Genomic DNA, 26,341 nt, shown 5'->3' on the forward strand with positions numbered 1-26,341 from the left:
CTAGTAGGGCAATGTAACCCGGCCCTACACAACCATCCGACTAAATAAAGGTTTATTCTCTCTGTATGCTTGAAAACACTGTTGCCACGACACCTAACGGCACCTCGCAGTGGGTAAACAATGGAGAAAAGGTAGGAAGGAACATGACATCAGGCAACTGGCCGCAGCAGGGCAACCTCCTCCGACACCACTTCTCCATGCCTTTAAGGCCCATCCAGGCATTGACTCTTGGGAAACAGGCGCTACATGGTTGCCAGACCCTTCTAGGCACTGTCCCGTCTGTGGTAGCTTCTTGTGACACCCTCAACACCTGCGCTCCACTGTACTTTCCCCTAGTCTCTGAGCACTCAGCGGCTAGACATTACCGCTTGCCTTTCTCATGCTGAGGGCCTATTTCCTATGAGCCTTTCCTTTATGAGTTTTTTTTTTTTTTTTTTTTTTATGAGAAGGCTGCAGGCAAGGTAAACATTTCTTTTTTTTTTTTTTTTGACACGCTGCAGGCAAGGCAAACGGGCAAGTTTCAGGTACCGAGTATTCGGCGGCCATGGCAGTCAGCGCTCCGACTTCCCATACTGTCACCATTGACGGTGCACGCATTTCTGGAAAGGTCCATTCCTACAGGTTAAAAACATGTGCCAGTACTCCTTTAAGGTATGTCACCACCTTCGGAAATGTTTTTCTTGTTAGTGTTGTAGTTGTGTCTTCAGGAAACAAGAGTTTTTATTTTTGACGTATTAAGTACTCCAAGATATTTAAGGATGCACCACAGAAATGATGACGTTTCTATTTTCTTTCATAAGTTATCAGCAATTTTCAAACTGCCAGAAAACATTTCTGTATGCTATCTGATTGTTTTATTGCGATAGCAATTATATGGACACTTCAACCGGATTTCTGCCGTCGGCGTCACCGTCGTCGTCGCCGTGAGGTTCCGTATAGATAAAATCTTCGCCGCGCGCCGTATGCCCGAGCAGAAGCGTGCCGAGATGCGCGCTATCACGGAGAGCGAACGCACTCAATCTCCCACGCGCAAGCAAGGAAGTGGGAAGCCAGCGCCGAGGGGAGCGGGGGGGGGGGGTGCACTTCTACTCTGTCACCAACCACGCTCGTCGCTCGCCCGCACCGTCTCTTATCTCCACACGGCTCTGACCTTTGTATGCGCTGTGCATTCGCCGCTCAGTTTCCGTTGCAGCGATAGACCGTACGTACCTTCGCCGCTGCGGCGTATGCGCTTGCTGCCAGCGTTTTGACAGTCGTCTGCAGTCATTCAGTGTGATCTATTCATGTTTGTTTGTGCGCACTCACACCACGCTTGTTCATTTAGTTAGTAATAGTCGGGCCACATTTTCCAACGCACGCTACACATGCAATGCTGCCCGGGTCGGCAGTGCAGCGCTACAGGTGTGTCCCTTCGCACGCGCTGCCCACGGGAAGCGCTTCTCATCAACACCACCATTTCACACGCACCTTCTCGTGGTCATCGACTCTCTCTTCATGGCGGTCTACTTACGCCGCAGCACACCTGCTTACTTAATCAGGTCATGTTTACTACAATTCATATTGCTACCAAAGGCGCTCACCTTACTTCGTATGACATTGCTGTGTTGCTATCGCATTCATTGCTTCGCCCATAGGGCGAAACTGTGACATTTTTTTCTCAAAACCTAATCTTCTAAAGCTTTTTGTTATGCAATGATATCATTTTTAATCAAGATTAATATTTTCCAATTATTCTTTGTGCACTTTTTGCTTCTGCATCAGGCTGTACACTGAACTAGGCTAATTGAAAACAACACCTCGTGATGTTATGATGCTCCCATTTAAAATGTTACCACATAAAATTGCACCTGTGGGGTTAACATGCTCCAAACTAATCTACGAATGTAGTCTCAAACATCCAGTTCATTGCAGTTGACCCATTTCACTATGGCAGCACAGTGAACCTAAGACATTGCTTTGTGTACTGCAGTAGGCTAACAACCACTGCAACACAACATTGCCATGTGGTTCTCTGGCACCCACAGTTACTTGGCATTTGCAGCGACACCTTTGTCATTCTGCCCAAGCCATCAGTATGGACTCCACTTTAAAAGGGCCCTGAACCACTATTTATTGAAGAGGAACACATTTGAGGTGAAAATGGGCTATTTCAGAAATACTTTGCCGCAGGAAGTACTACTCAATGTGTTCAGCAGAAGTGGAGTTATTGGCAATCAAATACTGTGCCTTCGCTGTGCTCCCCTGCCTTCGTCAATGCCTTGCACTACGAAGGCTACGGCAGAGTGGGGTGGGGCCACAACGCTCCGCCTTCGAAACGTCACCATGGCACGCAGTTCAAATTTCATTTTGGATGTTAACATATCTTTTTTCTGAGGTTTTACATGCCAAAACCAGTTTTGATTATGAGGCATGCAAGTATGTTAACACAGACGCCACGAATCCCGATTTTGGTGCCTACGACGTGCTAAATGTAAGCCAAATGCGGTTGTCCTCAGCGAGCCGCAGTGCGCTTAGCCAGTGGACACATGGCGGCACCCTGCGGCGGCCGCGGTGTAACCGACCGCAGCGGTCGATAGCAGCCGCGTATTGGAATGTACTTTATTACGTAATAAAGCACACAAAAAAAAGTGAGGCTCATGGCCTCTGTTGAAACGATAGCGTTTGAGAGAAAGGTGACTTTGCGCTCCGCTTGCAAGCTCCATGCTCCGCATATGACAGCAAAACTTGACCAAGATGTTCACAGCAGCGTATGCTACCCGCGGACTATGTTATTTCAACATGCCCGAGGGGTGGATCGGGCCCCTTTAAAGTAGTCCATCAAGCATGCCTTCACATCAGAGTTAACATGGCCAGCATGAACTATAATTGCAAAATTCAACAAATAGATTCGCTAATGTGCTCGGTGTGCAACGCTCTTGAAGACTTGCAACATGTTCTGTGTGACCACTGTAGTCAGAGAGAAGTTTTTGTAAGCAGCACTTCACCTGCAACGCCACTTGAGCTTAGAGCTGCAGCATATTCTCAGCCCATGGAAAAGCAACTCCTGCATGTTCGTGACACAACAGCGCTGCTGGAGTTTCTGAATGTCCACAAGACTTAACGAAACCTTGTGAATATCTTTATTGTTTGTGTCTGTGACTATATGTGCTATTTGTTTGTTCCTGTGATTCCTGTGTATAAAATATTTATCACCCAGCACTTGGAGTAGCATGCCATGCAGCCAGCCAGGCCAACGTTACTAGACTAGCTTGTGGGGTCTCACACATGCTCCTGGGACAAAGGAACGACAACACAGTAGTGCAAACAATCAAAAGGGCATTTATTGCACCTTTCATACACTAATGCACACTAGCCGAACTACAACCAATAGAACATTCACACGGGCGCGCGACAAATCAAGGAAGTCCAACTCACCGCGACCCGATAGCGAGCGAATATGTTCGCCCCATGCTGTGACACCATCGCCTAGTCGTTCACGTGTACAGTCACGCGAACAGTGGCGTGCTCGAACGATCTGTGTTCGTCCATACCGGTGTCCTGCTCTTAGCCTCGCGCGACGGTCACACGAAGCGGGCCGGCGCACGCGCGAAGCGTTCGTGCGTGTTGGTCGCCGACCCCAAGCCAAAGAGAGAGCGCCTTCGACCTTTTTCTCCCAAGTCACCCCGCCCTTCGGTGGTGTTAGCATCGCGACACTCGCGCCATCTCTCGCAACGCGCCGCAACCACTACGACCGCCTCCGCCGTGCGGTGAAGCCGGACCACAGGAGACGCGCGAGAGTCGTGCATCCCCACAAGCTTCAGTTGTAAAACTCTCCGCCCGTGCGCTTACCGCCGCTGTCGCCACTCCTTGGGCAGCCGCTAGATGGCGGCACCGATCCATCGCGCTCCACTGCAGACGCCTCGCCGCAGCCTTCAGCTCATGCGGACGGGCAGCTTGCGCGTGTTTCATGCTCGCTGGTGTTCTCCGTATAGTCCGAATTAGTGATAACATGTGAAAGTGGTATCCACCTACAGCAATAAGATATATCGGGCTAGTTGGTTCATACTGAAATAACGGTAAACTGCACGATAGGAAGAAACGCATACGACGAAGTGCAGAAGCTGCGTTTTTAAGTGTTGTGTGTTTCTTCCTGCCACCTAGATCTTTCACGCAGTTTACTTTTCCCATACAGCAGCTTGGCACGTTTTCTCGTTGCTTTTAGTTGCTTAACACTTTGGTCTGGGGCAGTTATACGCCAGCTAGCAAGAGCAAATTTGTTATCCACAAAAATAACAGCACAACTTTCTTGTAGACCAATGAATGCTTTATTAAAGAAAACAAAGTAAAAAACAACTGTATGCCCCTATATATAGCTAAAACTTAACTGTCAGAATCGCAAGGCAAATGATTTGGGACCTACGTGGAAACCAACTACACCTACAGCAGCTTGGCACGTTTCCTCGCTGCCTTGACTTCAAGACTGGATTCCCACCGCTGTTCTGGAAACCTTGCCTAAGAATGCATTTTTATGCAAGGTTCCTGCAAGGTATGCGTGTATGCATGCGCGTGACTAAATAAAAATTAGCGTAGCTTGCATAAGTGGCGCAAGGCTAAAGAAACAGCGGAGCTGATCGGCACCTAGCTGGTCCTGGCCTTACAGGTTATGCTTTGCCGGAATTTAATAATTATTGATCGATTATCGATTACCTATTGATTGGCTATCGCAAGGTATTGGCCACGTATTTGGGCTTGAATAAGCACTACCAAGTCATCCCCAGCATTTTCCGGAATTTATTGTTTATTGATCGATTATCGATTAGCTATTGATTGGCTATCGCAAGGTGATACGAGGCGCAGCTGTGCGCAGTGACGTCATCTCTAGGCGAGTTTTTGCGAACACTACGCAGGGAAGCAAAAAGCTTAAACAGCTCTGCTGTTAAAAATTTAATGATGTGTTCACTCAGTTCCTGAAAGCGCAAGTGGCACCCAACACGACTCAGCGTATTCTCCGACATATCTTCTAAGATGGCCCAGAACAGGTCACCAAACATCTCTCTTCGTTTGCGTTTTTTTTTTTTTTTCCCCGGTTGGTTCGACAGATACGAGGGAAGGTTCGGGAACACTTTCGGCACCGCACGCTCAGCAAGTGTCCACTTGTCTCGTGGCACCTCAACCGTCTGTCCATTGATAATATGCACAAATACTTTAAGATGTCCTGCTCATGAAGGTGTAAATCACACACCATAGATTTCGCAGAGAGTTCCCGGTCGGCACGAGGAATCACTCTGTTCAATGCCGAGCGAAGTGTCGCATTGCTGGGAGCACACAAGAAGTGGCGCGCCGAACTGTCGACATCGTTCGATAGCCGCTTGTTGCAGTCAGGAACGCAGCACGTTGGCATCGTCTGCTAATATCCCTAACAAACGCGGCGAAGGCTACAGTTTCGCGGATGACATACTTCCTGATGAAATCCGCCGTCGACAACCAACCACAGAATACACCAACGCTGCACCGCGTGTTTCGTCCGGCCAGTTCGCGTAGCTGGCTAGTGGGGAAGTGAAGCTGGGTGCAACGGCAGCGCCATGAAGGCGCGGGTGGGTGGCGGTTCCGCGCAACGCCACCGAGTTTTACAACTGAAGCTAGTCTAGTAACGTTGCGCCAGGCTAACATCTCTAGCTTATCATTAGAGTTTATATGTCTTTCTAAGTAGTATTTCACTATGATAGCACTAAATCATTTCCTTTTTCTCAACTTCAGTTGCAAGTGAGGCTGTTGACGTAACATGTGTACATTTGGGTCCTATTTTATCAGTGAATAAAATTATCAGCTTTTTCGCTGTTTGGAACACCTGAAAGGCATTTGTGACCATCTTTTAGAAAACAGTCATGAAGTAAACATTCACAGGGTCTCTTATCCCTAAGACGACTTGAAGGCAAAAGCCGAAGTGCCGATGCATTAAAGACAAACACATGGCGTACACAACCCTCTTAATTCACTTAGTCTACTTCGATTATTTATCCCTCTTAATTAACTCACCCATCCTAATTCGCGTGCTCATCCTCTTCATTCGCTTAGTCATCCCTCTTAATTCCAAAAGTCGTGGGTTCGAGTGCCTCAATTAACTCTATCTTAACTGTGCCTTAATTAACTTCGCCTTCATTAACACCAAAGGTGGTGGGTTCAACTCCCACCTATGGTCGTGGGGTCGACTCCCACCAAAAGGTCAAGGGTTCACAGCCTTTTTGAACCTTTCATGTTGTCGACGTGTTCTTGCTCAAGGTCGACTGACTCATGAGACATAATAACTTTAAGATCAAACGCAAGAAAGAGTTTCTGGGAGATGGTGACACACAATACACAGGAGGTTATAAGAGCTCCTCTTCAACTGACACAACACCCAGCAAACTGCTACGACATTCACACTCACTAAAACCCCTAGTCATTCAGGACATAGCCCACAGGAGGCCCTTTGCCACAAGTACACATACATCCATACGTAAATGTTGCCATGTCAACCCAACATGCCACAGCAATCAAAACCCTTGGACTTATTGACCGTTAATAAGCTGTTCCTTACACATGTCGTTAACTATGCACTCGGTTAAACGCAGTGGAAATACCACCAGTCCAGCTGTTCTGCCTCTCTGAGGGAGCAGCCTTGCATGCAGGCAGACACTAAATAAGCGATCACTGCAGGGTGACTAAAAGCTGTCGCACCTGGCGTATTCAATTGTTATCCTGTGAGAATGGAAACTAACATGAATGAAACTATCCTCCTCATGTAACGATGGTACTCTTACCATCTACAGGTCTTAATGTCAGCCTCTAAAATCCAAGAACTACACTTCCACAAACTAGAACAGTTGTGCCCAGTCTCTCCATCCACAGCAAGTCATGTCCTACAGTGTGATGCTGGCCCTTTTGTTGAGAGAGTCATTCAATGCCCTCAACTACTACAGGCTCAAGTGACTTTAGGCTACAAGCGACAGATCTTATAGGAAAGGCAGAAGTTAGCCTGAGCCAGTACGCTCTGACCTGCTACTCACTCTACAGAGGGGAAGGAGGAATGGGGACAAACATTCTGCAAATTCAAATGCATCTATCTATGACAGTTTGTGTAGGTAGTCATGACTGCTATTATGATGAGTTGAGGCTAGAATTTGAAGTTACACCACGGTCACACGGGGCACTTGCGACCGCGATCGAGCCTGATCGAGATCAGGGGCCGTATTCTGAAACGATCCACTTCGGCAATACTATCGCCTCGACCAACGGAGCGCGCTGATTGGCTGTTTTAACAAAATTTCATTAGCTGATTGGCTGGTTGAGCACGACATCATACATAGGGCGGCGCCGACTACGGGGGGGGGGGGCTACGGGGCTCGAGCCCCCTCCGGAGGGCTGAGCCCCCCCACACCCTAAAGCGGCATTACCGGAGTTCTGCTACCCACATAATTTGAGGATTCTCTTGCGTTGCCTCTACATTTGCACTTTTTTTGTGACTAAAAGCTTACGGCCCCATTGTTGGCGCGGACGTGCCTGGCTTTTAATTTATGCTTTCGCTTTATTTCGGCAAATCCTGACAATAGGAGGACAAGCGCATTAGAAGCACCAGCGGCGGCTACCTCATCCGTGCTTCGTCACTTCACAACATGTTTTTTTTTTATAGTTTCCGCTGAGAACACCATGCACAGACACAATATATTTAAATATATACACAGGACAAAGTTTATTATATTTTTTAAAGAGAAGGAGGTAGCCAATTAAATAGATAGCCTATACCTAGACAATGAATATGCTTATGTATGTTCACCTCACTTCAAATTACTTTGCGTGCTTTTTTGACCCTGAAAAAAACTTGCAGACTTCAGTAAACCCTTCGGCAGAGTCTTCTATCAACGGCGTGTGAAAAGCACGCGAGTGATATGTGTCTCAATATTGATTCTCTTTCTAGTAGGCAATGGTAACGACTGGCGACAGAAAAAGAAAAAAAAAGTTCTAATTATTTACAACATTTACGCATTAGGAATGCAAACATCACCTCTTGCATACAGATGCCATAAATATGGGGTGTTTCAGCCAACACTTCCAAAAAATTTTTAAAGGTTGCCTGTGGCAGATAGCACAATTCTAGTTCATGAGCTGGTCTACTCGAAGAGGTGGACATTACTTGCACAAAAAATTGAAATGCATAATCAACTAATTAAAAAAACTCACCAATCAGGTTTTTAACATGATAACTTATGGCCCTTGTTGCAATTGACAAATTCTAGCCATGGAATTCGCAACGCGGATGCACTAGGAACTAATTCTCAGGATTGCACCAGTTTTCGAGATATTAATTCCCGAACATTCCGGAGAAATGAATTGACGTTCCAGTTACTTTTGTGCTTACCCGCCGTGGGTGCTTAGTGGTTATGGTGTTGGACTGCTAAGCATGAGGTCACGAGATCAAAGCACGGCCACGGCGGCTGCATTTCGACGGGGGCGAAATGCTAAAATACCCATATACTTAGATTTAGGTGCACGTCAAAGAACCCCAGTAGGTCTAAATTATTCCAGAGTCCTCCACTACGGCTTGCCTCATAATCAGATCGTGGTTTTGGCACGTAAAACCCCATAATTTGTTCTATTCATACTTTTGTGCTTCGATGCATAAAACGACGTTCTGTTGAGAAAGTTAATGGCCCGCCAATGCATTTCTCCGCAAGGTTAGAGAATTAATATCTTGGCACTGGTGTCAGCCTGAGAATTAGTTCCAAGTGGATCCGAACTCCACGGCTAGAATTTGTAAATTGCAACATGGGCCATAAGGTTTTTAGCTAAAAGCTTAATTGGTTAATTTTGTTAATTAGTTCATTATGCATTTCAATTTTCTGTGCAAGTAATGTCCGCCTTTTCAAGCAGACGAGCTCATGAACTAGAATTTTGCTATCTGCCACAGGCCACCTTTAAAAATTTTGGAAAGTGTTCGCTGAAACACCTTGGATATAGAATTCACTCAGTAACCGAAATGATGCCAAGCCAGATTCACTCGAAATCAGAATAAATAGAAGGCTAGAAGTCATGCGTAGCAGCGCTTATACTCGGACTTAAAGTACTAAAACAAAAGACTGCAGTTTGGCCGGGAAGGCGAAGCAGTATTAGTGATAGCGAAGTAGAAGACAATTACACGAAGGATGATTCTTACCATGTAAATCAGTGTAAGGGCCGCACCCCCAACTTGACAGCCAATATTAAAAAAAAAGACATCCAACTGAGAAGCAATTGCGTTCCGTGGGCTGATTCTGATCAGGCTCAACAGCGAATTGTCGCGCGCAGCGTACTTTCGCGCATCGCTACTGGATGTCAAGAGGAGGCGGTCGCGGAGGTTTATGGCAGATTTAATCTCGTAGTGGGAAAAATGAGGCCAAATGGCCTGGTCCCATGAAAGGCCCGTCAAAATCGCGACAGAAAAGTGCGGCCCTTTCACGAGTCTATACGTTAGTTACAGAGGCCACATAAATTGTAGTAAACATTCACCTAAAATATAAATAGCAAGCATAGTGTAATGCACGGACCATGTAAACCTGTAAATACCTCACTGGATGACCTTGAGCACTCGCTTTCACAACGCAAGCATCACGAAGAACGCCGGCAGCGGAGGAGAACGGTTCGTACAGCCGCGCGATTCACCGCAATTCCGAAAATTAGATTCATCATCATGATCTGCCTATTTTTATGTCCGCTACAGATGGCCTCTGTCAGTTATCTGCAGTGACCTCTGTCTCCTAACTCTGCAACACTAGGAAAGACAACCCGGCAAGGAAGACGGCGCGCATGAAGTTAGCAGCCATCCCTGCTCACCCTTTATCATTGCACCCACCAATGATTACCAACAATTAGATATGGCACGCGGGCCGCACAAGCGTCAGCCACGCACAGTCATTCACAGCTATGGCAGGGCTAGAGGAGAAGACGCGTGCTCTTCTTCCCATCCGCGTTTGATTACGTGACCTACAACTAACCGACATATTGAGCGCCCGTGGGAAGATAATGCCCATCAAGCCGCCATCCTTTTGGCTCACTGTTACATACTTTTTCCTGCACCCACAGGGTATGGGTCGCTCCTGTATATGGCTAGGGGATTTAATACGGAACATCAGGGTGACGACAACAGCGAAAATTTGCCTGAAGTGTCGATATAATTACTTTCGCCATAAAGCGAGACATAGAAAATTGTTAGCAAAGGGTATATATATATATATATATATATATATATATATATATATATATATATATATACATGGGTAGGTTTCGGTAAGCTGGTCGGGCCCCAGCCCTCCTCGGAAAAATGAAAACTTTCCACCTATGGACGTCATACAATTTTGCTCAACCAGCCAACCACCGCACACCTGACGGCAATACTATCGTCGAAGTGGATCGTTTCAGAATACGGCCCCTAATCTCTCGAGCATGATGGGCTACCTTCCGCAGCTTGCGCAATGCAGTCAGTCGAGATCGAAAGCACGCCGTGTGAATAGGGCATTCATTACAATGCAAGTGGCAATGACGCTGTTGTAACTTGTAATGTAAGTGGCAATGACGCTGTTGTAACACTGTGTACTAGCATCTGGGAATGGCATCTGCGAACAAACGTTCGTTCCAACTACAGGAACGAACGGAACAAACGGCACTCCATTACGAGCCAACTTCCGTTTCTTTGCTAAGCTCGGAGAATTATCGGTTAGAGTATTTATGTGATAGAGGACATATCGAGGCCACATTTTACTGACAGCGCAGTAACGCGGCTAGCGTGTGCAGACTTCCTTCCTCACATGGTGCCGGTTTGTGCCGCTTGTCATGCGTTCTGTGCCAGGAAACACGCTCGACTAAAAAAGCTAGTTATCTTTTTCAAAATTTCTACATAGCTTCGACAGCTTCATATACATGTGCAGGTTGTATATGCAGCCAAAAATGTGGAGAAAAGAAAAAGCAACAATATCTGACATGCGTGGCAAAGCAATCGCGCATTTCTCCAGACACATGGGCAACCACACTACTTATCTTCAATTACCAGTGCGCTATCTATCCGCTGCACGATCAACACGAATTTATGTACTCGCCGTATTTTATTGCGATAGCAATTATATGGACACTCCAAGCGGATTTCTGTCGTCGGCGTCGTCGTCACCGTGAGGTTCCGTATAGAGTCCAACGGCGATGAAATCGTCGCCGCGCGCTTTCACGGGGAGCGAACGCACGGCGGAGAACAAACGCGCGTTCTGCGCCGTGCTCCCTGAAGGGTTGCAGAATTAAGCGTCTCTTTCCTCCTTTACAATCACCATATATATAGACAACGCCTCTAGAGTAGGCGTTGATATAGAGCAAACTCGACTTCTTCCGTCGCACGAAAGGCCGTGGGGGGGCACGGGAGTGAGTGAGGGAGGGGAGGTGACGTTTAGCTGCGGCACCAAATGCGTATTTTGTATAAAAACGTTGCGAGGCGAGAAGGTGGTAAAGACTTCCGACGCTGCTCGACGAGTGTCCCGTTCTGATCTCGTCGAAAACCTCCGAGCCACCCACCCACAGAGGCACCGGCAACAGTCACCAACGCCGCGCGCGTTCGGTGCGAACGCGGGCAAAATACCGACGGCGTCGACAACAGTTCTGCGCGTTACTGGTGCTGCTGCATGTCCAAGCTTATACAGCTGATGAAACTACTATCCTTGCTACTAATTTGCTATCGCAATTGATGCTTCGGCCTTTCGGGTGAAACTGCGACATTTTTTTTTTTTTTTCTTTTTCTAATTTTTTCAGACGTCAATGAAAATTAAACGTAGTAAAGCAAGACTTGCCGATGGAACGCAACGGCGCGTTCGTATCCGGGCAGGCCGCCTATTCCGCGACTGTATCGTTTTAATTGTACTAACTGAACACGGCGACAACGTTGTGTAGAGCGGTGCAACACAACCAAGCGCGTTCATTTTTCACACGCTCAGCTGCTGAATTCGCATAGAAGTTCACGGTGTGGCAATCGGACTTCGCGCGCTGTAGCACCTACGCCGGTTGTTGCTTCACACCAAAAAATGCCCAAAATGCTAGTTCAACCTATGCACGGAGATGGTTTAACTGATAACAAAGCACTACTTTCACTCACCACAGCCAGCAACAGTAATTTTCGAGCAGTTTCTGTTTGCGTCAAACGTTGTCCATGCGTTGGCCATGTAAGCAGCTGCAAAACTTCGGTAATAATAGCGGTAGCAGTTCTGCGGTTCTGCCTACCAATCTTTAGAAAACAATCCCTTCAAATGCAACTATATTTAGATGATAGGCGAGACAAACCATTGTTTACACACAGTGCACCGAGTTTTATCCCAGAATAAGGAACTTTTTCGCACAGATAAAGCAAACACGAAGAAACGACACACTTCCACTGCTTTTTGTGCTGTGCCACAGCCATCGTGATCACTCCGATGCGCTTGGCGATGCGTAGCCTGCGTAACGCTAGAGGGTTTGGTTCTACTGACTGCTGTGCCCCCACTACTCCTACACGCTGGCCTTGCCGCGCCTGTGACCACATGCGTTTACGATACTTCGTTTCGCTTCGTGGTGCACCTTACGGTTTTCGTGCCAAGTGAGACTGCGCTGCGTGCTCCATCGCGTAACGCACCCGAGGGCGTCGGCGCTGAAGACCCGGAATTCTTGGCAGGGTATTAAAATCGCAGGTGAGCGGACGTGGGATTCATGTGCGAACCACGTTTCTTTCCGTTCCGCTATGCCGGCTTTCAGGAAAGCTTTGCAGCGTAGACCAACAAGTTCAGGAACGAGTGTCTAAAGTCAGTTTGAGCAACAGGCACTGGTCGGTGTGAAGCGCGCGCTGACTCAGTTTTCACGTGCTGCCTGCTATCGCTACTCTGAAGACCCGGCCGCATCCACTAGCAGGGAACAGAGTAGCCTACGGGCATCGAGCGTGCTCTCAACATTCTCTTCGAAATCCAAAAGGTTGACTGATGTTGCGTCGTGACTGAAGATTGGGCGAAGTGTTGAAAAACTGGCGGACTCTCGCTTCATTTGTCTCAGGATATCAATGAGTGGCCGGCGAAAAAAAAAAAAAAAAGAAAGTTTAGCTTTCAATAAACATACTTTTGATCCCGTTACGAATCATCCACTGCTTCACTCACGCTTTAGATTGCGGGCGCATGCACAAGGCGTGCTTTCGCCCTTGCTTAGTGATAGAGGACATGTATACCCTTATATATGCGTTAATTTCTTTAACTGCTCATTTTATGGTGACCGGGCATACCTTTCTCGCGTGGCCCGTTCGTACAGCGGTGTGCATATAGTGTGTAAGCACTTTGATCGCGACCCTGACAACGATATATATATATATATATAGATATATATATATATATATATATATATATATATATAGTGTGTGTGTGTGTGTGTGTGTGTGTGTGTGTGTGTGTGTGTGTGTGTGTGTGTGTGTGTGTGTGTGTAATGTGCCATAGTGGCTACAACCTGTTGCACAGCGGTCAAGTGTTTGTATGTACACCTAAGTCTTTCTGTGGGTCTATGTTCAATGGGTGTATGCAGTGTACACTTACACAGTTAGCACAATCTACACCAGAACTAGCACTGTTGCCGTGAAGCCTTCATTGCATTGGCACAGCAATGCCAGCCAAAAGGTATACCACATTTTAGCAGCCAGTTTTCATGTGCAGTAATAGTGTGATTAACAGTGCCTTGTTGCTATACGCATCCCAATTTGAGGGTGTGCTATGCTGTGTTCATGATACAGATGACCTGGTTGGAATAGCAGAGTGTGACAAGACCATCTTGAAGAGTGCATACTTGGCACAAGGCTGTCTTAGATGAAAGTGACATAAAGACAGGCTCACTGAGCTAGAAAAGTACTGCAAGAGAGGCTGCTTCTGAGCTGGTTGGTGTATGTCGACTAAATTAAAACAGTCGAGTGCAATGGGAACAACACGAAGAAGGCGGACACAAACAGCCCAATGTCATTCTTGCCTTTTCCATGAAGATTTCATTGCATTCTGCTGTTTTAACAAAGTTGGTATGAACCAAGCAGCTTGGAATTTTTGTGGTATGGACATCCTCACTTCTCTCAAAAGCACTGCACTGCAAAGATAAAGTAATACCACAGAAGCTGTGAGGGTTTAATATACTGGAATGAATGCTGTGTAAATGCTATGTGGCTGCCATGTCCACGTGACTGCCACTATTCACAAGCATAACCTCTCAAACTGAGGAGCACTGCATTGACATTGTTATCTTTGCGTCCCAGTGTACCAATCAAGTGCTCAAGTATATGCGTAGACATGTATGTACACACAAGGTGTTATTAAAAGACTGCTATGGCAAAAAAAAAAAATGTCTTGGTTACCTTGCTATCATTTTGTGAACATCCTTTCTGGGTGCATTATGAGAAAGGCAGATAGTGTATTAGAGGGAAAAAAAGGCAGTTGTTACATAAAGGAAAGGTAAAAAGAAAGAATCTTGCTGTATTCTTGAGCTCTTGATTCCGTTGATTCGATAATCATGCACGAGTTGGTCACCATTGCTGACATGTTAAGTTGCGTTGTTGGGAACTGAATGAAACTAAAGCTGTCAGTGACCTTGTGGTGCTTGACCTTGTGCGGCATGTGGTGTCCTGGCCACAGCATGTTTGCTCAGGTGCTGACACGATGCCTGCAGACATGCGCCTCGCTCCGGGCTGTGGAGAAGACGGCCCTGATGGAACTCCGCAAGAAGACGGGTTACACCTTCACCAACTGCAAGAAGGCACTTGAGGCCACCAACAATGACATCAAAAAGGTGATGAAAAGAGGCTTTATTGTCCAGAAAGATCAAAGTCCACCATTCATATCGTATCACATGGTCAGGCCAGTGGATAAAATAAAGAAGGGAAGTAGCATTGAAAGTGAGCACAGTTGCTGAGCTCCTTCAGAGTTCATATATTGCACTTACAGGTAGCAGTTAATGTGTCTCTTGTAAGAAAGATTACCTTCAAGCAAAGTAGGGGGTCCGATGTGAGGCATTAGACGGCCATCTGTCAAAAAAAAAAAGCTAGTCTGCAAGTCTTCACTTCTAATGGGAGTAACGTGATCTCAGTCCTCACTGCACTTCTTTACATTGCACAAGATGAAAAACACTTACATACACACACACACACCAGTAATGTAACACACATGAAGCTGGGACACTATCCTTGTGCGATAAGTTCTCTGTAAGTGTGATACACTTACAAAGAGCCTAGCACACTGACATCAAAGCTGTTAACAATGTGCCTGTGCATTATTGTTCGCAAATGCAAGCACTGTGTTCGTTCTCTTTTTTAGATGAACTTAAATGAAAAATTAACACCTCCTTTGGATATTTCTGTCTCTTCATTAAAAGGTTAATGGTCATTTTATCAGTTTACCGAGCGGTGCAGTGATGGTTTTAGAGCCACAACCAGGTGTGTCATTCCCACCGTGGCAGCACGCTGATAGCTTTTGTCAAGATAGCACAGGCCACAGTGCACGTCGACAGCTGGCAATGCTAAAAAAAGAAAAAAAAAAGAAGTGCTGCTTTTCCCCCACTGCTGATAAGGCAGAGGTTAAAAAGTGAGCAAGGGCCACTACAGGCTCTATGCTTACATATGTAAAAAGTACCAATAGCTTCTTGTTGGCACTCGTAGGCAATTCACCATTACAGTTCATCTGCAGCTCCTGCACTCCGCATGATTACAGCCAAACTTGTGCATGTTGAAACACATTATCCAAAGCACGTTAGGAGAGTGTTTCATACCTTGGCTTGTGAAAAGAACAGGCAATAAACTGCAGTGCTTTTATGGACCTATAATAGTAAGAAAAAAAATTATCTCCTGCTCGTTATTTTTTAGAATATTGTCCTACAGGATGTGAACTTTTGCCACTTCCTACATTCTCTCGAGTTTCTGGGGTAGTGCGTTTTGCATGTGTTTTGCATGTCACTTTCATCCCTCATCGTCTACTGCAGCTTAAGTATCATTGCAGGCATGCCACCAAGCAAACCCCTCCAGTTTACATTAGAAAGACTCTCTTTATCGCTAGGCTAAACTCTCCAGCTGTTGGGAAATGAAACATGGAAAGCATTTTTATAGTGGCATTGCCAAACCTGTCCTGCACTTGCCGTATTTACTGGCATAGTGCTTGCACTTTATTTTTATTTTTGCAGAAAATTGATAAGAAGTTAGGGGGATGCGGTAATTATGCTGCATAAATTTTCTGATAGAATGTTCTAGCAGTGGTTCTCCACCATGAATGTGTCGGGAATCCCTTGCAGTGACGGGGGAAAGGGGGGGGGGGGGGGGGGTCAAAGGTTTATTTTCTTTCCGACAAACAAAATTGGCAACGAACACTGTGACGCCTTTTATTTTTTTATTATCTTGTGTGGATTGCTGCTGCAGTTCCGGGCGCAGGTCCTGGAACTGGGAATGAGTCCAAGCTAAACTGGCCTCCAAAAAACTAATTTTCTTCTTTTTATTTTTTAGGGGTGTGCAAATTTTTAATATCGCTTTTCTAATACAAATACTTAAGCTTGGAATATTGATTCAAATGTAGAATAATGATATGCACATGCATTTATTAGCAAGTTGGGTTAATTTGATATGTTGGAACATTGCAATTACATTGTAAATGTTAAAAAACTAGGCTAGAAAGCCCTCATACTGCATGTGGCTCATGTTAACTCGGAAACTTGAGTAATTCCCACTGGCTGTCTTCGCCCGTAAACTCAGAGGCAACGTTGTGCCAATCGTCACCCACTGCACTTGCTGTCAAGAAATAAGCTCAGAATTAAGGATGGCGCTGCAGAATAAATTAAGTGCAGCCTCGCTTTCGCAAACCCGTGCACCTTGCTACTGAGAGGCTGGCTTTTCCGCAAAGTTTAGACGTTCAGTGGCTAAGTGTGCTTTACAGGCGAAATTTCGCCAGCAGTACGAAATAGAGCACTGCACGGGCCGGATTTTTCGGCCCGAGCCCGGCCCAGGCCCGCTTTACAAGGCCCGAGCCCGGCCCGGGCGTACATGACCGAGATCAGCCCGGCCCGGGCCCGTGGTTCCAAGCCCGGGCGTTCATTACTAAGCTTAGCTAGGGCCCGCGTGTGCATGACCAGGCCCGGCCTGTAAGAGAAAAAAAATCTTTCTTTACTTACAGATTGTACCGCATCTTTCAGCATCACGTTCTCGAGGTTTAATCTGCAGCAGCATATAAGCAATAAAAGGCCGAAATCTTTGTTTCTCCCACGGGAACATCAGTAATCCGGCCCCTTGCCTGTGCTACTATTTTTCCGCTGGTGCCCATGCACTTACCTTGATTTGTACGATATGGTTCTATGATGTCATTTAGTACGCAAATATACAGGGTGTTTTATTTTAGCTGAACCAAATTTTTAAAAATTGCCTGTTGCAGATTGCACAATTATATAATAATCATTGATCTAAACAACTCGATGAGGCGGTCATTACTTCCAAGAGAAAACAGAATGCCTAATTGAAGAATTAACATAATTACGCTAATTACCTTTTTCATTAATTATTTTACGGCACATCTTTCAATCTACGAATTATAGCCGCTGAGTTCGCAGTCGTATCCACTTGGAACGAATTCTCAGGACTGAACCAGTTTCGAGATAATAATTTTCAAAGTGTCCGACGAAATCAATCAAATCAAATCAATTTATTCTCCAATTTACATGCTTGACGGTCATTTTGGACTAAAAGCTACATACGTAGCTTGACGTGACCCAAAACACCAGGCAAGGCAATAGTACGTCAGCAAACAGTGTGCGCACATATACAATAATTCACATATATTTCCAGCTGTCGCTGGAATTCCTCACGGACGAAATAGCTATGAACGGAAAAACAGAATATTTCCGTCACGGCGAGTTAAGAGAATTAGGAAAAGTTTTAACAGAATGCATTTTAAACCACACTACAATAGCAATCATCATCATCATCATCAGCCTATATAAAGTATACAATAGCAATACTGGCTATACAAAACAAGGCAACACCAGCTATACAACATAGCATGAGACTGAATTTTACAAGATTAACATTTGCTAAGAAAACGAAACAGGATGTACATTATATACTCAGAGCCATACACGAAGGCAGAATAATAATCACATCAGATATATTACAAGCTACCAACGTATGGGCTGAGTTCTTTCTTACTGAAATTATCGACATTTTTGTATTTGTTCAAAGTGAATGGTAGGTTATGTATTAACGACTGATGCTTATAGAGTGTTCTGAAGTATGGAATTGAACATATCTCAGGATTTTTTGTGTTCGCATTAATGTGACAACGCTCTAAGGAGGATAATTGTTTTATGTAGTTCCAAGCTAATTCTGACGCGGCTGGCCTAATGAATGGTCAAAACGTGTAATTGAATATTTAACATAATTACGCTAATTAACTTTTTAATTATTCATTTTACGGCACATCTTTCAATCTACGAATTATAGCCGCTGCATTCGCAAGGCGTATCCACTTGGAATGAATTCTCAGGACTGAACCAGTTTCGAGATATTATTTTCAAAGTGTCCGACGAAATGAATGGGCGTTCCAGTTAACTTTTTGAGGAAAACGCTGTTTTATGCATTGAAGCACAAAAGTAACTGGCCTTAGCGCTAAAATAATGCAATAGTATCGACACTGGTAATAGTGCAATCGGAAAAGCGGTAACATGGAAATGGTTTGAGGAGTGGTTCTTTCTATAATTTATTTTTCCTTACGCGGAAACAATGTTTGTTTTTGTGGAAAATAAAAATAGCGTAGCACTGCCGGCGCAATGCTAAAGAGACAGCGGACCTGATGGGCACCTAACTAGTCCTGGCTATTGGGCTAGGCTAAGTACTACCAAGTCATTCCCAGCATTCCCCGTAATTTATTTATAATTGATTGATTATCGATTAGCTATTTATTGGCTTTTGATTTTCTATCGCAAGATATTGGCCACGTATTTGGGCTAGGCTAAGCACTACCAAGTCACGTACAGAAGTTTCCGGAATTTATTGGTTATTGATCAATTATCGACTAGCTATTGATTGGCTATCAATTGCCTATCGATGACTGACTAAGTTTAAGTAGTACCCACCATTCTTAGCTAGACTTATCTAGGCTCAGCTTCGCTAGTTCACAGGTGTATGTGCCATTGCGCTTGGACCCTTTCTACACTGCTACCAGGATCGGCACACTTTTTTTAGATTCAGCAGACACAATGCGCCCGGCTGAAACAGCTCGGCTGTTAAAATGAGAACATCATCTGTTTTACTATTTTCTTCGATAAGATATACAGTCAAGAGAGCGGTGTGGATCAGAGAACGGGGATAACCGATATTCTAGTTGACATTAAGCGGAAAAAATGAAGCTGGGCAGGCCATGTAATACGTAGGATGGATAACTGATGGACCATTAGAGCTACAGAATGGATACGAAAAGAGGGGAAGCGCAGTCTAGGACGGCAGAAAACTAGGTGAGGTGATGAAGTTAGAAAATTCGCAGGCGCAAATTGGAATCACCTATTGCAAGACAGGGTTAATGGGAGATCGCAGGGAGAGGCCTTCGTCCTGCAGTGGACATAAATATAGGCTGATGATGATGATGACAGTCATTTCTCACGTGTGACTTCAGCTTGGCACAGAATGCATTGAACCCTGCAATGCATAACAGTTGCGTGTGCTCGAAGGCCTACTTAAGTCCTTTAATGAGCGGGCCCGAGTCTGGCCCGGGCCCGTGGCTTCAAGCCCGAGTCGGGCCCGCGGCCTCAGGCCCGAGCCCGGCCTGGGCCCGTGGCTTTAAGCCCGGGCCCGGCCCACGCCCGCCAAAAAAACGCTTCGGACGGCCCGGCCCGGGCTTTCGGGCCGGCCCGGGCCCGTGCAGAGCTCTAGTACCAAATGATCACAAAATTCAGCACATCGTCCTGATAATTTTAGATTAGATAAAAGCAAATACTAAGAACTGTGATTGCTTCCGCATAACCAGCATTATATTCGATTTGATTCGAATATTCGTATCCAGTTGAATATTCGAACATTTTCGAATATGTATTTTTCAAATCGAATTTGAATATTAAAAATATAATAGCTGATAATGTTCGAAGTTCTCTCGCCCGACCTATTCATACTCATTGTCAACACTGATGTCAGAACAAACAGATGACTGTCGCTGCAGCAATTTTCAAGGGTGCGATCATTACTCGAGGAAAAAGAAAATTTTCGTGCGAGTAGTTACGGTACCTCAGCATTGTGCAAGTAAATACGGTACCTCATTTTCTTACTCAGGAAAGCTCGCTTCTCAGCATAAGTGGCTTCGGAGGGAGATTATGGGGCAGCACTAGTGGCAAGACTCACTGGGTGAGCGGAAGTACTCAAAAGCTCATCAAGAGAACTGGTGTGTTCCATTTGGTGAAAAGGAGCGGGATGGCTGTTATCTGGTGGTAGATAAGTAGTAGTTCCACTGCAACAAGACAGAGAAAGAAAAGACGGAGGTTAACCAGAAATTATCTCCGGTTGCCTACCCTTTGGGCTGCACTAAGAGCAGCCCAAAAGCTTTATGAACTGCTTTCATGTGAAAAGTGCAGCACGAAAGGAGTCGTGTGACTTCTGTGTGTTATGTCTCTCTGTGTTGCTTATATTTTGGTTCAATTTGTTCACACTCGGCTGTTGAGAATGGCTGCATACCACCCTGAACTTGGCATGCCTTTGGCTGCAGACACCATGATGTATAAATGTCATTGTCGGCAACGGCTAGGAAGTGTAGACATTGCACAAAAGTCTGGAATGCCTGTTTTTCAATTGGCATGTTTCGGTCACTTGGTGCACGTACCCTTGTCCACCACCCTCGCACCAGATCTCGGAGTGCACAAAACATTCCAGTGACAGATTACATAGTCTTGCTTGCACTGCAGAGCTGCTGTACTTCTCCCTGTTTGACACTTCTAGCCCTGTTCAAAACTTCTAGGCGTTTTTGCCATCTGGAATGTGCTGGAACAATTTGAGTTGACAAACTTCTGTTTGACTGACTGTGTACTATCTCTGTACACAACATTTATAAAACATGGAAAATAGTTCAGTGTATGCTGCATAATTGGATGTCGCACAATCGTAGAGCTGTGGCCATGGCTATGAAGCTACACCTCAGAAAGGGGAATGTCAACCCTGCACAGTCAGGTTTAAAAAAAAAAAAATTTAATATGTGGGTCATTCACCACTGTACTTTTGCTCGGATCCACTATGGCGCACCCTCATCCCCTACAGCACTTTCTTCCCCTCCTAAACCTTGTACATCGTTTTCGCTCATTGAGGGTGAGAAAGAATTCCCAATGCATATCCATGGATTGCTGGTGAGAAAATGCCTAACATGGCTATTGCTGTAAAAGCATGCTTGTGTTTGCTTGCCATTCTATGCCGTGCAACCTTTGTGATCTTTGTGGATGCAATAAAATGACTGTTCACACTCCTACGGGCGATACAGGCTGAGAAGTGGCTCGCCGAAGAGGCCAAGAAGTACGGATGGGCAAAGGCGACGCAGATGCAAGGTCGCCAGACCATGCAGGGCCTGATCGCCATCAATGTGGATGGGCCCTTTGCAGCCTTGGCCGAGGTAAGCTGGAACTTCTGCACAGTTAAACATCCATTTACCAAAATATTTGCAGCCTACTAAATCAAAAACTTAATTCAGTCCAAGATTTCTTCTTCTTCTTGTTCTTTGTTCTTAAAGACCCCTGACTGGAGGGGTATTACACAAGGGGTAGGATTTACATATACAGTGTAGACCGCTTATAACGTAAGTCGCCGGAGTCGCGAATATCCGCACTATAAGCAGTACCGCACTATAACCAAAGCAACAGTTTTCAAGGCCTGCACATAAGCAAAACATGTGCACCGAGCTGCTACGCGTATGCGACAGTCGAGGAATGCGACTAGAACGTTTGCATTCAATTTACAGTCGAATCTCATTAATTCGAAATAATTCACGCGGCGGTGCCTCCGGCCGGCATTGCTCCGGCACCGCCATAGAGTAAAAGCTTAGGGGAGGCCCCTCAATGTCGCGCGCGAACAAAACAAAAAAAACGAACGAAAAAAAAACGCGGCAGAAATTTCACCCTCTCTCAAATGGCAAGGTAGCCGATTCTGCGTTGCGCCGGAACATGCGTGTACGTGCCGACGTCTAAGCCACGCTACCGTAGCCACGCATAGAAAATGGCAGTGAACCCTTCTTTCTCCTTTATGCTTCCTCTACTTTCTACTCGCGTGTTGACCTTGCACGCTGCGGCTACGGCGCAGAGTGAAGCAATGGCGCTGTCCCAGGCCGGCCAACGAAACTGCCCATGCCGGCAAACGCCCGCTTCCTTCCCGATAACGGCAGAAAACGAAACTTCGGGGAGCTGGCGCCGGGCCAGCTGGAGCGGCGGCTCCTGCACGGCGGCGGGCGCCCACAGTGACAGTCGAAAGTGAGGGAGCTACGAGGGAGGGCAAGGGGAGCCACCGAAGCGGCAGAGTTGCCGAGGCGAAATCCGCTTCCATGCCACCCTCCTCCCTCACATTCCACGGTCTCCGCGTGCGCCCTTCGCCGTGCAGTGCCGGCGCCGCCCGCTCCCTGAAGTTTCGTTTACTGCCGTTATTGTGAAGCGAGCGTTGGCCGGCGTTGGCAGTTTCGGGGCCCTCCTCGCTATATGCGCCGTGATATTTCACGACTCACACTCAAGATTCTGGTTTCAGCCTCACTGGCTGTTCATTCGCACCACGTGCCCTTCTCCTCCACTTCGACTCTCTTTCTTCCTCGAGCACTCCTTGGGGCGCCCATTTGAGGGGAGCGTTTGCCGTCTCCGTTGACTTCCGTACTCCCAGGCAGCCGCACTGTTACCGGTATTTCATTTCCCGCAACTGCACTATAAGCGATACGTGTATACACGGAGTGCTATGTGAAAATTAACGGGAGTCTGAAAAGACCGCACTATATCCGGTCCTGCACTATAAGTGGTTACGTTATAAGTGGTCTATACTGTATATGCCTATACAAAGGACGCGAAAATACGCAGAAAAAAGATGCATGAAAATATAAACTTGCATGAATACACATAAATACACCATGAAGCCATTTGTTTTTCTTTACAGCTGGCAATGAATGTCCATGGCATATGCAAACGTGCATGGGCAGGTAATTTGCGTGATGTGATGGGGCAGGCCATTCCAGTCTGTAGCTGTACGAAAAAATAGAGGCAGAAAAAAGGACGGAATGACAGCATAGGCGGGTAACTTGTAAAGGGTGTCCTCTGCGGTGAGAAAAGTGTGACGGCAAGATGTATGGTGCGCGGAGAAGCTGACTGAAAAAACTTATGGAACAGACACAAGCTGGCAATTCGATGACGAGATGACAGCGTCTGTAGGTCATATTGTGCTTTTAAAGATGAAACGCTGACGTCGTACGAGTATGAAGAATGAATGAATCTGATTGCATGGTTTTGAACAGATTCAAGTATTGCCACTAGATATGTTTGGTGCGAGCTCCAGATAGCTGAATCATATTCAAGTTTGGGACATATGAGTGTTTTTTAGACAAGCAGTTTTAATGTGTTCTGGTGCATGGGGCACATTGCTTTAGTGCCTGACACTGAACGAGGGACTTGAAAAAAAAGGCCATGCAGTAATTTCGAACTGCTTTTAAATAAATAAAATAATGACACAATTTACGTAGCATACCCAGTAATAAAATAAGTTGCAGGTTGGCACACGTGTTTCTCGTTTCTCTTTCTAGTCCCTTATTCCACGTTTGATGCTAAGGTAAGATACGAATCGGCCTTTTTCACGGCGCGACGGTGCATGTGCCCTGCCCTAGCGGATTAGTTGCGAAACGTTTTGTAAGGGGCACGCAACACAGCCGCAAGACCTGATATCAAAGGAAAGTCCCCTGAAAGAATGCACGAATGCGCAATGCAGCAAACACTCGTGTTGTGTACCACGTTGCAACTCCACTGGTATAGCTCTACGTCGGCATGGTGCTGAAAATGTGCATAGCGTAAGATTGTTAACCAACTTTAAAACTGTGGGGATGCGCGACTCACACGCGTCCCCTGATGCTTTTTCCCCCGTGTGGCTCCCGTCTCCTGTAATCCGGCTTCGCCGCGTAGCTTTGCGGCGGTGGAGTTGCAGCTTATTACGAGAGATGGCACTAGTGTTGCGCTGCTGACGCCACCTGACGGCGGGGGGGTTACGCAGGCGAAAAAGCGAGAAGGCACTTCCTCTTTGGCTTGGGATCAGCGACGAACACGCACGAACGCTTCGCGCGTGCGCCGGCTCGCTTTGCGGGACCGTCTCGCGTGGCTAGGAGCGGGGCACCGGTATGGACGAACACGAATCGTTCGAACGCGCCACCGTTCGCGTGACCGTACACGTGAACGACTAGGCGATGGTGTCATAGCATGGGGCGAACATATTCGCTCGCTATCCGGTCGCGGTGAGTCGGACTTCCTTGATTTGTCGCGCGCCCATGTGAATGTTCTATTGGTAGTAATTCGGCTAGTGTGCATGTGTATGAAAGGTGCAATAAATGCCCTTTTGATTGTTTGCACTAATGTGTTATCGTTCCTTTGTCCCAAGAGCACATGTGAGACCCCACAAAACAGAAAGTTTCCAGGGCTTCGTCTGGACTGCACCGTTAACCACGTATAGTTCCCGCCTTGTATTGATGGCTAGCAAATTTATCGATAAACCACTGCGTTACTTTTGGACGACACTTCAAAAATGTCACGTTTCTGACGAAGCCCTCTCTTGCTAATGGTGGCAGCGCGTGCCTCATTTCACGTACTCCTTTAAGGCACTGGGTCGATATGAGACCGACAAGATGCTTACGCCAACAATTGGCCAACTATTCAGCACAATGTGTCGCTGCAACCATTTTATCATAATAGGCCTCCAACGACGCAACCGACGGGCACAGGTTGTCGTAGCGCGGCGGGCTTTCTTGTCAATGGCATCGACAAAATCAGCGTGCCAACCATCATTGCTCGACCGAATCACACGATCAGCCATCAAACTGATAACGCGAACTCAGCCACAGCGCCTTCGCTTGTGTATATAATCGCGCTCAATATGAGTCGGAACATGCCTTCGAAGTTGAAAAGCAAAAGCTTCAGTCCTCTCAAGCCATGCACATGAAGTTTGAGCTCATGTTGATCCTGTTTAGCGAAGGTTGGGTTAGGCCTGGCCCCGTCGAGTTTGTTCACCTGCTACTGGTGGACCTGAACTTAAAAATAAGCCGTTCCAACAAAGGAAACTGCTTAATTACAGTTTAGTTATGGCCCTGTAGCGATTTGATATCAACTAGTACTCTTCACTTCACACGGCGCGTACTCAATAAGCCGCAAGCGGCAACACAGCGCTGTGCAACATCTGTACGTCGCCGTTCCCGAAGGCTGCCGGTCGCATTCACTACGTGGATGGGTGGGTCTGGACGTGTTGTTATGCTGACACATTTTATTCCGGAGAGGCACTGTTTACCTCTGCGTCAAACGGGAAACAAGAGACAGTGCATTCGGTACGCAGCATAAACAAACGCCTCGCTCAGTTACCAACAGTGTCAGTGATGGCATCCGTGTTTTCGCGAGAGAACTACACAAGTGCTTATGTTGAGCACAGTTTTCACTAATAATACTTCATCACGCAAACTGTAAGTGTGATGAAGTTAAAGAAAAGTGAGAATCAGTTGCCTTTGTTTAAGTGGCTCGGCTGCTGCTCCTATTGACTTGTCTCAGGGCGGAACAAGGCGGGTCATATTCACAGATGTGTATGTTTTGCTACGTTTTGACATTATTTCATATCAGCAATGCGCCATTTCCACAATATTCGAAGCTAATAACGATCTGTGGCTGTAGATGTCGATGTAAACAAATGCACCGCTTTGGCAAATCCAACGACACGGAAGACTGCACTCGAAGACTTCTTGAATATGCGAAATGTGCAATGAATGTGTGAAAGGAAAACAAAATGCGAGGTGCAAGAGGGGACATCAGCAACAACAAACTCCAAGGCAGCCGCGTCAGCAGACGGAACTCAGCGTTCCTTTATCGGCCGCACTGTTAGCACAACAGCGCACTCAGGCCTGCTCCCCCAGTATTTATTTATTTATTTATTTATTTATTAGTATACCCTCAAGACCCAGAGGGCGTTACAGAGGGGGTGGGTACAATGTAAATGAAGAACAAAACAATAAAAGGAATTCACAGGAAAAAGACAACAGCATTAGTTTGCAGCTACACCAGTAAGTGTTCAGTAACTGCTGACTTGAACAACGCTTGGTCCTCATTGGCAGCGATGGAGGGGGGA

The 26,341-nt window shown here is 46.2% G+C and overlaps 2 protein-coding genes and 1 long non-coding RNA gene across 4 annotated transcripts in view; 1 reads left to right on the forward strand and 2 right to left on the reverse strand.

The window, feature by feature from the left end:
• The window catches only part of LOC119461705 (uncharacterized), a 68,666-nt gene extending 56,260 nt beyond the window's left edge, over positions 1–12,406 (reverse strand). Inside the window, exon 1 of one of the 2 annotated variants that reach the window (XM_037723071.2) lies at positions 12,119–12,406. The gene's annotated coding sequence lies outside the window, so the exon portion shown is untranslated. Of the gene's footprint in view, positions 1–9,169; positions 9,376–12,118 lie in introns of those variants that run through there. The other variant, XM_049671943.1, reaches the window with a different exon arrangement.
• LOC125947369 (uncharacterized) overlaps positions 1–26,341 on the reverse strand; it is a 92,642-nt gene that overhangs the window by 56,260 nt on the left and 10,041 nt on the right. The window lies entirely within an intron of this gene.
• The window catches only part of LOC119461706 (elongation factor Ts, mitochondrial-like), a 30,974-nt gene continuing 17,108 nt past the window's right edge, over positions 12,476–26,341 (forward strand). Inside the window, exons 1-3 of the mRNA XM_037723072.2 lie at positions 12,476–12,686; positions 14,646–14,799; positions 21,492–21,620. Of these exons, the coding sequence (XP_037579000.1) occupies positions 14,647–14,799; positions 21,492–21,620 (282 nt within the window). The 5' untranslated portion in view covers positions 12,476–12,686; position 14,646. The remainder of the gene's footprint in view (positions 12,687–14,645; positions 14,800–21,491; positions 21,621–26,341) is intronic.

Source organism: Dermacentor silvarum, chromosome 8, assembly GCF_013339745.2.
Source record: "Dermacentor silvarum isolate Dsil-2018 chromosome 8, BIME_Dsil_1.4, whole genome shotgun sequence".
In the NCBI taxonomy this organism is placed as follows: Eukaryota; Metazoa; Arthropoda; class Arachnida; order Ixodida; family Ixodidae; genus Dermacentor; species Dermacentor silvarum.